Source organism: Marmota monax, unplaced genomic scaffold, assembly GCF_021218885.2.
Source record: "Marmota monax isolate L192 unplaced genomic scaffold, Marmota_monax_Labrador192_F-V1.1 WCK01_AAM20220418_F8-fsc00102, whole genome shotgun sequence".
Taxonomy (NCBI): Eukaryota; Metazoa; Chordata; class Mammalia; order Rodentia; family Sciuridae; genus Marmota; species Marmota monax.
This window is the reverse complement of record NW_026692494.1, coordinates 4874542-4886855: the sequence shown is the minus strand read 5'-3', so window position 1 is coordinate 4886855 and position 12314 is coordinate 4874542. Positions and strand designations below refer to the sequence as shown.

Here is a 12314-nt window from a genome sequence, read left to right as displayed (position 1 = left end):
AGAGCTGCAGTATTTGCAACCTGCTCACTCTTCCCACAGCCAGGCTGTCCCTGGGCTCGCCGGGGGCCCACCCAACAGACCGTACACGGCACCCTGTACTGTCCCGTCCAGTGGCGAGGGAAAGCGCATGCTTGGAACAGACGCGGTTCTTGTCAAATATTTTCGATCCATGTTAGTTTGGGCCCGCTGCAGGGGCACAAACGCAGCTGGCTGCGTCCCTCACCATGTGAGACAGAGCTGGTGGCCAACCAGCTTGGACACTCACGTCCAAGGGTTGAAGGGGCAGCCTGGTTTCCTCCTCTGTCTGATGGAAGGTGGGTCCTGAGACAGGGAGGGAGACACAGGGGGTCAGGGGGAGGGGGATGGAACGTCCCACGTTTTCGGATCTCTGGTGAGGCTGGGCCTCTCTCATGGGCGTGCTGACCATCCATGCTTTAACTCGCCAGGCGCAGTGGCCACGCCTGTCATCCCAGCGGCTGGGGAGGCTGAGGCAGGAGGCTCGCCAGGTCAAAGCCAGCCTCAGCGATGGAGAGGTGCTAAGCAGCTCAGCGAGGCCCTGTCTCAAATACAAAACAGGGCTGGGCGGGGCGCGGCGGTCAGGCCCCAGGTTCAATCCCCCATACAAAAAAAATCAAAAAGGGAAGAGGGAGAAACCAGGGCCTGATTTTTGGGGTGGGGGTGCAGATTCTGAGCCTATTCAGATCCCAAAGACGCCCAACCTGGTGCCCTCCGACCACCACTTCCTGCTAGCTGACCTCAGGCAAGTGCCTGACCTCTCTGAGAGCCGGTCTCCGTGTCCCTGAGATGGGCACACGGGCGCTGAGCTGCCGAGAGGCATGAGGGCGTGAACTCACAGCAAGCACCCAGGTGCTTGTCAGGCCCAAGGTGACCTCATGGAGAAGGCAAGGGGACAGTCAGTGGAGGCCTGGGACAGCGGCTCTGTGTCCCCATTACTGCCCCATGGACCCTGAGCCCTGCCCCTGACAACTGGTCTTCCCTCCCCTTTGTCCGCTCTCCTCTTCCAGGTACCAAGTTCCACAGGCAAGACAGGGGGTCAGCGGAGGCCCACTGGGGACAGCAGCGGGAGGGGTCTCCAGTGAGCAGCCCTGCCCCCCCCCAGCCGCCAGACAGAAACCAGGAGAAAGGTCAGGGCCAGGGTCCTCAGGTTCCTGGCGTTGGGGTCGCCCCCCGGATAGGAGTTGACCTCTCAAGCCTCAGACATTCCTTCTGGAAAGGGGGCAGAATGTCCAGGCGCCACGAGGACACCTCAGCGTCTCAAGAGCCGTCGCGGCCAGGGCTTCCTGGTGGATGGCTACTGACCACGTGGCCGATACTTATTGAGCAACTACTGGGTAGGCAGAGCTGCTGTGGGCGCAGTGGCCTGACGGCGCCCAGCCCCCAAGCTGCACCTAGGATCAACTTCCAGGAGTCCCCCGACTCGGCAAAGCTGTCGCCGGGCTGTCCGGGCCTGGTTCTCCTCCCGCACCCCACCCCAGAGTCCCGCCAGGAGAGCAGGGATCTGCTTCCACAAAGGGTCCCCCCCAAACCGGAGCCCCAGGGGGGGTACGGCTGGGGTCGTGGGTAGGCAGGGAAAGCCAGACCCGAGGGCGACCACGGCAGCCGCCTGTCCAACTCTCGGCGGGAGCTGGACCCCACGCACCTCGCTCACTGCGCCAGACGCAGAGCTGGGGGAGGGGGCGGCGCCTGCTCTGCGGCTGCCCGAGGAGGGGGGGCTGCGGGAGAGCGCTGGGGGGGCGCTGCGGCAGCGCTTCCCGGCCCGCGGCGGCCCGCGCGGCAGGGGCGGGGTGCTGACCCGCCTCGGCCCGGCCCCGCCCCCGCTGCGGAGGCCTCGCCATTAATCCTGACCCGGGAGGGGGCGCCCGCCCCCCCCACACCCACCGGGCCGCGGCGCTCGCCCCCCGCCCCCGCCTGGAGCCCCTGCGGGACCCCCAGGGGACCCCCGCCTCCAGGTCTGTCGCCCTTGGTGTCCAAGTCTGTCTGTGTCCCCGTCCGTACCCGCCGTGCCTGTGTGTGACTGTGTCTCCGGGACACCTGCGCTCCAGGGCCCGGGCAGCTGGGGGAGGGGCCTGGGGTCGGTGCGGGGGTCAAGTCTAGGTCTGAGTGTCTCTGTGACTGTCAGTCTGTGAGTCCCTAGGTGACAACCCGCAGCCTGAGGGCGTGCGTCTGTGTTCGCGGAATCCTGTAGGAGGTGCGTGTCCGCGACATCCCGCGGGCTGTGAGCCCGGTCCCCGGTGTCTGGGTGACACCCTGGGCTGTGTATGTAACACGCTTCAGGCACCGAGCGCGCGGTGTGTGTCCGTGTCGGAGTCGCGGAGGCCGGCCGCGTGTGTCCCCGTCCCCCGCGAGTGTGTGTGTGTGTGAGCGAGCGCGCGCGCGCCGCGCGAAGGTGGATCCTCTCTCCGCAGCGAACCGGGCCGGGGCCCCACGACCCGCCGCGGCGGCCGCTCGCTGGGCCTCCCTCGGCGCTGGCCGGGCCGGGCCCGGGATGCAGCCACAGCACCAGCCGCCACAGCCGGAGCCGGCGCGGGGAGCAGCCTGAGCGCGGGCGGCGCGCGGGACCGGGGGGAGGGCGGGCCGAGGGGAGGGTCCTGCGGGCCGGGGGGGCGGGCGCGGCGCGCCCCCTCCCTCGCGCGCTCGCGCCCTCCCCCGCGCGCCCTCCCTCGCCGCCTCCTCCCGCCGCCTCCGGCCCCCCCTCGCCGGGGACCGAGCGCGCTCGCTCCGGCGCCGGCCTCGCCTCCTCGCAGCAGCGCCATGGTACGTCGCCGCCCCCACTTTCGTTTTCGCCCGGGGACTTTTTGGGGTGGTGCGTGGGCTCCGGGCGAAAGTTGCAAGGTCTGGGGGGGCAGGAGGCAGGGGCCTCCCGGAGGAGCGGCTCGATGCGGGGACCCCCTCTCCGCTTGCCCGTCGCCGCCGGACCCCCCACCCGCCGATTCCCCCGCAGGGGGCGGAGCTGGCTCGCGGGGAGCAGCGGGGGACCCCAAGTGGGGGGCCCTTCGCGGGCGCCGCGGAGTTGGCGGGGAGGGCGGGGCTCCGGGGAGAAGGCCCCCCCCCGCCGGCCCCCCGCCCCCTCCCGGGCCAGACCCGAGGCGGAGGGCGCGGCCCTGGTGCACGACCCTCCAGCGCGCAGCCCCGGGGTAGCCGGGGCGGAGGAGGGGGTGCGGGTCCGGGCCGTGCGGGCCGGGGGTCGCGGCGGCTTCAGCGGGGTGCCCCGGCCCGGGCGAGCGCGGCGCGCCAGCTAGCGGAAAATGGCCGCTGCGGAGAGGGGCGGAGAGCGCGCCGCGGCCGCTGCCGGGCGCCTTGAACTTGGAGCCGGGCGGGCGGCCGTGCTCGGCGCCGCGCAGGGCCAGCCGCTGGGCCTGCCCTCGCGCCGCCCGGACCCCGCCCCCTGCTGACCCGGGTCCCGCTGCGGCGCGCGTGGGGTCCCAGCCCCGGGGGATCCCTGGGTCCTCGGCAGGCGCACCCCAGGCCGGGAGCGGCAGAGGCTGCACTTGGGGATCCCGGTGTCCTGTCCGCGGGCTCCGTAGCGTTGTATCTCGAGGGGTGCCTGGGGGGCTCCTGGGCTCCTGAACCCGCCAGCCCGCGAATCCGTGGGAGCGTCCGCGGTCTGTGCGGCTGAGTGGTCCGGTACCTGTCCGTGGGTCCGCGGGTCGCGACGCGTCCTCTGCTTTATGCATCCATGTGTGCGTATCCACGTGTGTTTTGTGTTGCCTGTGTGTGTCAGAGCTTTGTGTGGCTATGGGACAGCCTGTGCGTCTGGGTAACTCGGCGACTGTGCTGGGCGTCCCAGCGGGACGCTCTTGTGAAACTGTGTGTGTCCCTGGGGCCATGTGTCCCTGGGTGACCGTGGTGTGTCTGTGTCTGTGTGTGTGTGTGTGTGTGGCGGTTGTGGGATGGGAGTATTGTTGGTGAGTGGGAAACTGTCGTGTGGCTGCGTCCCAGGAGACTGTAGGGTGTCGCTGTGTGCGTGTGACTTGGGCGCTGAGTGTCCCCGGGGATGGCCCCCCTTCCCCAGTTCCTTTTTTCCTGGAGCCGGGGCTGCTGGGGGCGGGGCAGGCCCTTCCTCTGCCTTTGCAGAGTGCTTTCCCTCATCTCACCCCTTTACGACCCCTTAACCTCCCCCAGCCTCAGGGTCCCCCATCCGCTGGGCCCAAGGTGGTCCTGGCTTGAGGTTCCGGCGCGAGGTGGCGCCGGGACGCGATCACCCAGGGGCTGCGCGTGCGCGGGGACCTGCCCCGAGGGGGCGGGGCGGCGGGGTTTCCTCCCTCCCTCTGCGGCTGTGGAGGTCCCTGGGGGAGGGCGGTTGCCGAGGTGTGGGGCTAGGACAGGCCCCGGGGATGGCCGAGGAGAGCCCTTAGACCCCTATGCTGGGGAGAGCCGAGTGGCGCGGGGGCCACCCCCAGGCCTGCCTGCACCCTGGCCCCGGGTTGGACCAGAAGCAGAGCGGTCGCTGAGTTCTTCCGGCCTCGGGGGAATCCACGCTGCCCCCACCGGCGCGTTTTTATATAATTTTCTAAATATAAAAGCCTCAAGGCCAGGCCAGAGTCTCTGCTTTTTTTTCTTTGAAACCCCATCCCATTGGGGATTGGTTTGGGAAGGGGAGAAAACTAGCCCTGCCAGGGCACACTGAGACACACACACACACACACACACACACACACACACCCCAGGGTCCCAGCCAGACACACCCAGGCTGCACCCCCCTCGTGCCCATGTGTGTAGCATATTCAGAGCCCAGGTATGCCCCCCCGGTGTGCACACAGAGCTGCACACACGCAGGTACACACAGACTCCTGCTCACACCTGGAGATGGATGCACACAGGCGCAGCACCCACACTTGTCCCCACCCTCGACCCCTCCCCTGCCCCTGGGTGTCCCTGCAAGGCCCAGGGGGAGGAGGTGGCGGTCATCCTGGGGGACAGAGGTGTGTGCTGGTGAGGGTGTGACCTGCCCCTGCCTGTGTGAACACCACGGGGGTCCACGGTGGGGGGTGTGTGCTCACAGGAGTGTGTGGTCCTGTGGAGTGTGACTGTGGTGTGTGTCTGTGGCTGCTGGTGTGGTGGGGGGCAGTTCTGTCCCCCTGTGGTTGAGCGGAGCTGTGCTGTGGGGCATTGTGAGGCCATTGTGTGCCTGTGTCCTGCGGGGATCTGGGGGGCCTGCAGGGCTCTGCTCTGGGTGGGGTTTGAGGCCAGGTCTGGAGACCTTGCTCCCAGAGGGGGGTCTGTTCAGCCATGAGTCTGTGTGTCTGCCTGACTGTGTCAGGTGGGGTCTCCTGTCTCTCTGAGCCCGCGATGTGCGTGTGTCTGTGTGTGCGTGTGTGTATCGGCCCAGTGTCACATCCCACCTTGACCTCTCGTGACTGAAGACCCTGACATTCCTCCTCTGAAAGACGCAACTCCCATGGACCCTTGCGAGGGTTGGGTGAGGTGGTGGGGTCAGCAGGTGCACACCTGGCAGGGTGTGCCCCATGGGACCACTGTGAGGGTCCCCAGGGTCTCTGCTGCTCTGTGAGTGGCCCTCGGTGTTTGTTTCTTTACTACCCGAGCCCTTGGAGTCATCTGAAGAGGATCCAAAGTATCCAAAGTCAAGCTGGAGGTCTTTGTGTTAATGTCCCCAGGTTTAGACCCACCTGCCACACATCTGGGTGTGAGCAGTTGCCGGGGAGCAGGCTCAGGTCTCAGGAGGACCCCTGTGAGGCTGGGGTGCTGGAGGGGAGCCCTAACCTAGAGCCAGGCCAGGTTCCACCAGCTCGGCGACGAGCCCAAGCCCACGAGTGTGCATTCGTATAAATGGCACACGCATGTTTACTTCAAGGACACACCTGCATCCTCAGTGAAGGGTGTGTGCATGTTCGTGTAGGGACCCTGGCATCTGCAGAAGGGACACACTTGTGTTTTTATAAAGGACCCTGTGCATTTGGTGGGCTGAGTGTAGTTAAGAAAAAAAAAATTCTAACTGAGGTTTTTGACTTTCTTGCTGAGTCTGTACCAGGGATGTCTCTGCCCAAGAGTGCACTTGACAATGTCTGGGGACGTTTCTGGTGGTCCATCTGGGGAAGAGGTGCTCCTGGCCTGAGCAGTGGCCAGGGATACTGCTCCATGCCCTGTGGCACCCAGAATGGCCCCCCACAAATGCCCGCAGTGCTGGGGACGTGAGGCTTTGGGTCGCTTCTTGGCTGGGCCCTGAGTGGCCCATGGAGGAGCCCTGCTCCCCCCGCCCCCCGGCTGCGTCCTGCCGTGGCCTCAGTGCCTCAGCAGAATCACCAGAGATGGGCATGGAGGCAGAGCCTGAAGGCTGGCGTGCGAGCATTACTGTTGGGGGTGACCTTCTTTGTGGGACAGTTACAGGAGAGTGCAGGGGTGGGGAGGGGAGAAGGCATTTTCATTTTTCAACAGATGAGCCACATTTTGGTATCTCATGTGCCCACTCCTGTCCCTCCACCGAGGTCCAGATCAACCAGTTGCTTTCTTAGGAAACCACCACAGGCTGGGCACTGGCTGGTTTATCCCTAGCCCAGAGGGGCAGGTCATCACCCCATTTCACAGAGGGGGAAACTGAGGCAGGGAACAGTTAAGCTGCTGTCCAGAGGAGACTCACCAGGCAGCAGCGACCCTGCACCAGTGAGCGAGTGAGGAGGTGGGCAGCTGTGGACGCGGCAGGAGCCTCTCCCACCTGCAGCCGCCCCCACCCTTGGGCAGGAGTATTAACATGTCTACAGCAGTCCAGCCTGAGGCGTGTCCTGAGATGAGGAAGCTGAGGCTTCCCAAGGGCCATCTGTGTACCCCAAACTTTACCTTCAAAAGGAGCCCTCCTGCAGGAGGGGGACCCACCCTGCCAGACGCAGGCTGCGGGCGAGGCTGCAGGGGAGCTGGGGACTTCAGCTTCTGGGTGCATTCGAGGGTTTACCTTGTATGTGCTCGCGGCACATTTTAATAAAATATGCCTTGGGTTGGCATCTGGATCCCCAGACACCCGGCCCCATCATCCTGGGGTTTTAAGTGCCACCCCTCTCCCCAGCTGCACAGAGAATTTTAAAAGAAAAGCATTTATGGAGTGCAGGATGGTTTGGGTAGTAGTCACCCCAGGCAGTGGGGAGTCTCCGGGGCCAGGGAAGAGGGGCTGTGGGGTCCTGCTACCTCCTGGCTCACAACCCTGAGCGGGTGCTGGTGTTCCCCGGGTTCCCCTGCCACAGGGAAGTGCTGCAGGTACCTGGCCCTGAGCTTGGGCAGCTGCCCCAGGCTGGGGAGAAGGTCCCTTCCAGCTCAGAATGCTGAGTCAAATGGGCAGGCTTTCCAAGGGGGTCTGAGTGGGCTTCTGAGAAGGCCAGGGCTGTCATGCTGTTTGTTCTTGTGCAGACAGAGCCCCCTGGCAGGAGGACACCTGAGGTGGGGATGAGGGATGCAGCAGCCTCTAGAGTGTGAGCCTGGGGAGGGCCCAGCTGGCCTTACACACCCTGGGGGCCTCCACTCTGGGGACGTGGCCTGTGCCTCTCTTGCAGAGGGAGAGCTGCAGCGCTCTAAGAATGTGGATTCTGGGGCCAGGTGGCCTGGTTCCAAGTCCACATTCTCTGTGCCTCGTTTTTCCCAGGCTGCGAAATGGGCTGTCCTTTGGGGCTGGAGCTGGGGAATGAGGCCTTGAGGGTTCATCTGGCAAGCCAGCGTCCTGCTTGGCCACCGTCATCCTGGGTCTGGGGAGAAATATGGGCGAGACCAATTGCCCCCACCCCTTTGGCACTGGCTGAGCGGGAACAGATTTCTGGAGGCCCCTCCATTAGTGGAAGCTCTTCTGGCGTCGTTTCCAAGCCTCTCCAGCGCCGGAACTGCAGCCCGTGTCTGGATCTGGGGGCAGGAGGGAGAGAGGGTGTCCTGGGACGCCCCCCCCTGCCGTGCACCCTGCGGTGCGTCCTGTCGGTCGTACATCTTTAAGGCGAAAGACGCGCGCTCCCGCCGGCCTCTGCGCACGTCACTTCTTCATTCTTTCCCTCCCCCCTTGGCTCGTTCCTGCAACTTCCCGGCCAGCTCGGGGCGGGGGGAGTGGGGGGCGCTTGGACCTCCACCTCTGCCCCTCGGGGTCCACCACCAGCCCGGCCCCGACCTTCCCAGTTGACCCCGGTGGGCAGCCCCAGGGGACCCGCTGCGGTCGGGCCCGTGGGTCCCGGGCAGCGGTCCCAGACCCGGGGTGGGGACGGGTAATTCTAGCAACGCTGGGGGCTCGCGGGACGTGGGGGGGTCTTTCCTCGCTCGCGCTCTTTTTTCCCTCGTTTCTTTGAAAGTTGGATGTTGAGAAGTGGGAGGTTCGGGGTGGGAGGAGAGAGAAATTGGGGGGAGGGAGAGGACAGGCTGCCAGAGGGAGGGACAGAGACAGGGAGACGGGGGGGGGGCAGGAAAGGAAGAGACGCGGACAGAGACGGGGAACCGAGGGAGGCGGCGCTGGAGAGAGGGAGCGAGGGAGGGAGGAGCGGCGGCCGCGGGAGGCGGCGAGCCGAGCGCGCCGCGGGGGGGGGGGCTGGAAAAATGACTCAGTAAGTTCCGCGCGCCCGCTCCGGCCGCCCTGCGCCTCCCGCCGCGCCCGGGATGTATTCGTCCCCGCTCTGCCTGACCCAGGTACGCGCCCCCCAGCCCGCGCCCCCGGCCCCGCGCCCCCGCGGCCCGGCCCGGGAGTTTGGAAGCTGGCGGCGGCGGGTCGAAAAAGGCGCGCGTCCCTCCCGCCACCCGGGCCGGTGCCCCCTCCTCGGGGCCCGGGTCCGGTGGAGGATCGGAGGATCCATTAGGCCCAGACCCCCACCCTGGACCCCTACTAGAGACCCCGGCCTCGCCCACCGCCCCCCGGGACCCCTCGCGCTCCTGGGCGCGGGGCTGGGGCTGCAGCCGCGTCCTCCCTGCACTCCACTCGGGGCGCGCTGCCCCCCGGCGCTCGGGAAGGTCGGGAGGGGGAGCCCCCGGCGCGGCGGAGGCTGGGCTGTGCGCGAGGCGCCTGCCGCCTCCCGAGGAACCCAGGGGTCCCGGCTGGACGCTGGGCCTCCCCAGCTGTGCTGAGAAGAGCATCCCTCTGCGTGGTCCCCTCCTCCCCCGGCCCAAGTGGTGACCCGCCACCGCAGCCCTCGGGCGCCTTTCCCCCCATTATTGGCCCACGTGTGCGTGGAGGGGGAGGGGGCGCGCGAAGTTGGAGCGCGGGGGCGGGGAGGGTGCTCTGACGTCCGGCTGCCCCGCCGCCCCACCCCCAGCACCCTCCCGGTATTTTCGCCGCAGCGATTCTGAATTATTGAGCTGCCAGAGCGGAGCGGCCGGAGCAGCCGGGAGGCCGGGCGGCCGGGCGGCGGGGTCTGGCCTGGCACTGCGGAGCTGCGCGCCCTCGCCAGCCCGGCACCTGCCCCTGCCCCCTCCCGCAGCAGCTTCTCACCCCGGGCCGCACTCCCAGACTGCCCTGGGCTGAGCCTTGTGCAGTGACCCAGGGGGTGTGTGTGGGGAGGGGGTGGCTGCCCTGTCCCAGGCCACTCCCCAGGGGACTCCGGGCCCCCCACGGCCTCCTGAGGCCCCCAGGACCACGTGGTTTCCAACTGGGCACCCCCCTCCAATTTTGCTGTGTGATTTTAGGCCAGTGGGGTGCCGGCCTCAGTTTCCCCGGGTGTCACGAGACTGAGGCAGGTGCAGCAGAGAGCCAGCGCAGGCTGCAGGGGTCCCTGGAGGGAGCGTGGCTACTCTCAGGTGTCTGCCCAGGTCCCCCATGCATGAGCCTGGAGTCCCCTTCAGGGTGGTTCTCACTGGCTCTCCAGCTGCCACTCAGGTGTCCCCGCAGTGAAGGGGGAGCTGGGCCAGGGGGTGTCCTGTGATCCCTGGTGACCTTGGTGAGCCCCTGCCCCTTTTCCTTCCTGAGCAGCTTTGGGCAGGAGGGCTGCCAGGGCAGGTGTCCCCTTGAAGCCCCCCCAGGAGGGCGGAGGGAGGGTTCCGAGGTGGGCCTGCGTGTGGCCTTGGGCAGGCTTTGAAGCCTCTGCACTTAGTAGGTGGCCCCAGTGGTGCCTGACCCTCTGCCTTCCCTCCCTGGCTCCCTGCAGGGGGTGGCTGGAGGGCCACCAGGGGAGGCTGTTCCGGGGCCTGCTGCTGTGGAATTCCCCGACAGGCTGGTCCAGGGACAGGCCTGCGTCCACGCTGCCGTGGGGGAGGGGACAGCCTAGCCTTGCCTTGCCCCAAGGAACTTGCTGTGCCGACCGTGCCTCAGTTTCCCCAGGAGCAGGGTGGGGTCAGCCAGGGGGACAGCTGAGGGGCTCGAAGGATCCAGGTCTGAGTGAAGAGCCCGAGACCGGGCAGAGATGGGGAGACACAGGGGAAGAGAGAGCCCGGGCCGGGGGTCCCCACTTCAGGGACTCCCCTGTGACCCTCCCCTGGTCACCCTGCCCTGCACAGGAGCCTGGGACCCCTCTGGGACCTCCGTGGTCCAAGTGCAGTCCTGCAGCCGGCTCCCTTCGGGTGGCTCAACCTGAGCGCCCCTGGCTCCACGGGGGACTCCGCTTCCTCTCCTGTCCCTCACAGTGGTCCCTCCCTGCCTGTCTCTGTCCACCAGGGTCTCTCTTCCCTCCTCCCTGTCCCCCTCTTCCCTCCTGTCCTCTCTGGGTCTCCTACGTGGCTAATTTCACAACCTGAGTCCAACCTAAAATAGCTCCCTTTTAGCTGATCCGACCCGGATCCTTCTGGGGAGCCCAGGCCTTGGGGGGGGGGCAGTGCCTGGTGCCAGCCCGCGGTGTGCCACCGGCCGGCCTGCGGGGGGGGGGGGAGAGCGGGGCTGCAGCGGGCAGCCCTGGAGGATTCTGGGAGCCTGTCCCGGTCGGTCGGCGGTGACTCAAGTGCCTTTTCACTTTTACTCTTAAGAGGAACTGCGGAGCCGTTATTTCCATAAATCCTGCTGGCGGGGAGGTGGCCTCCCGCCCGCCGCCACCGCCACGTTAGTTATTCCGGGTTTGGGGCCAAATCCCTGTTGGCTGCCCTGCCCAGCAAGAGGATTCCCTGGCCCCACTGGGCCTGGGCCACCTCGGCCGCCGTCCCTCCCTCATTCATTCACCCTCCCTCACCCCCTTGGCCTCCACCTTTTGACGGCCATGTCTCAGCGTGGACACTGAGGCTGGGCCTGTCAGGTTGGCCAAGCCTTCCTTACAGGCCCCTGCTGAGGGCCAGGGGAGATGGGGAGGCGGGAGGCCCTGGGTCCAGCCCGGGGCGGGTTCTGGAGGGGGCATCAGGGGTCACGCAGGACCAGGGAGCCCCAGCACCTCGCAGCTGGGAGAGGGGCCAAGACTCAGAGAGGGTCAGGGCCCGCCCAGGGTGGCACAGCATGGTGGTGGGGCCAGGATCTGGGGCTGCTGCCCATCTGGCTGTTTGGCCTGGGCAGGTGGGGCTCACAGAGGCCAGCTCCCCCCGACACCCCACCTCCTGTGTCCCCCTGTCTCTGCGCCTCCCCCGCCTCCCCTCCCCTCTCTGCGGCGGGCGAGGTGCCTCTTGGAGCCAGGGCCGGCTCCCTGTAAATCACCGAGCTGGATTCTGGCGAGTCAGCGTTCTCTCCCGCTCGCTCCCTCTTCCTGCCAGAGCCGCCTCCCTCCCTGTCGTGCACTAAATGGATGGGAAACACCACTGTGTCCGCCGGCTGGAGGCCGCAGGCCCCGCGGGCTGCCCCCCACCCGGGCGCCCCGACCCCGCAGTCGCAGTCGGCGCCCTGCGGAGCAGCCACCTCCCCCAGCCGCACGCCCCGCCGCAGCCTGCGCAGCCCTGGTGCAGGACGCAGCCCTGGTGGGGGCGCGGGGCAGACCCGGCGTGTCCTTCAGATGCATGTGAAGGTCTTGCTCAGGATGCATGGAATCCACTTGTCCTTGTCCCCAGTTTCAACTCTGGGGACGTGACCTTAGGCCCCACCTGCCCCAGACTGTTTCACCCGCTGCCTCCACCGCAGGACAGCCTGCAGGGACACTTGAGGTGTTTGGTGCAGGGTCTGGCACACAGTCAGTGTTCAATAAATGCCTCTTGCGTGAATGACAGATTCTGCCGGCTGGGGGCGGGTCTGGCCTTCCGGGGCCTGGACACCCACTTCAGGAGGGACATGAGTCTCTCCCAGGTCTTCCCAGGACAGTGCTGGCAGACAGCAGGTGCCACATGAGAGCTGCAGCCCTCGGGGGCATTGCTGGGCTAACAGTGGTTCCCCCCCTCAGCACTGTCCGCCACTCTGCTGTGCCACAGAGTGTGTGCACTCTGTCACTCTGCTCGGCGCTACCCCAGCTTTGGGCCCTGTGGGAGGGTCAGGGTGGCCCAGCACGCTT

General features: G+C 66.9%; 2 protein-coding genes across 5 annotated transcripts in view; one reads left to right on the top strand and one right to left on the bottom strand.

The window, feature by feature from the left end:
- Positions 1–12314, bottom strand: part of Smim44 (small integral membrane protein 44) — a 213710-nt gene that overhangs the window by 144215 nt on the left and 57181 nt on the right. The window lies entirely within an intron of this gene.
- Positions 2679–12314, top strand: part of Nfic (nuclear factor I C) — a 47713-nt gene continuing 38077 nt past the window's right edge. For 2 of the 4 annotated variants that reach the window (XM_046444165.2, XM_046444162.2), the window contains exon 1: positions 8477–8622. In XM_046444165.2, coding sequence (XP_046300121.1) covers positions 8593–8622 — 30 coding nt within the window. In that variant the 5' untranslated portion in view covers positions 8477–8592. Of the gene's footprint in view, positions 2776–3674; positions 3702–8476; positions 8623–12314 lie in introns of those variants that run through there. The other 2 variants (XM_046444164.2, XM_046444163.1) reach the window with 2 other exon arrangements.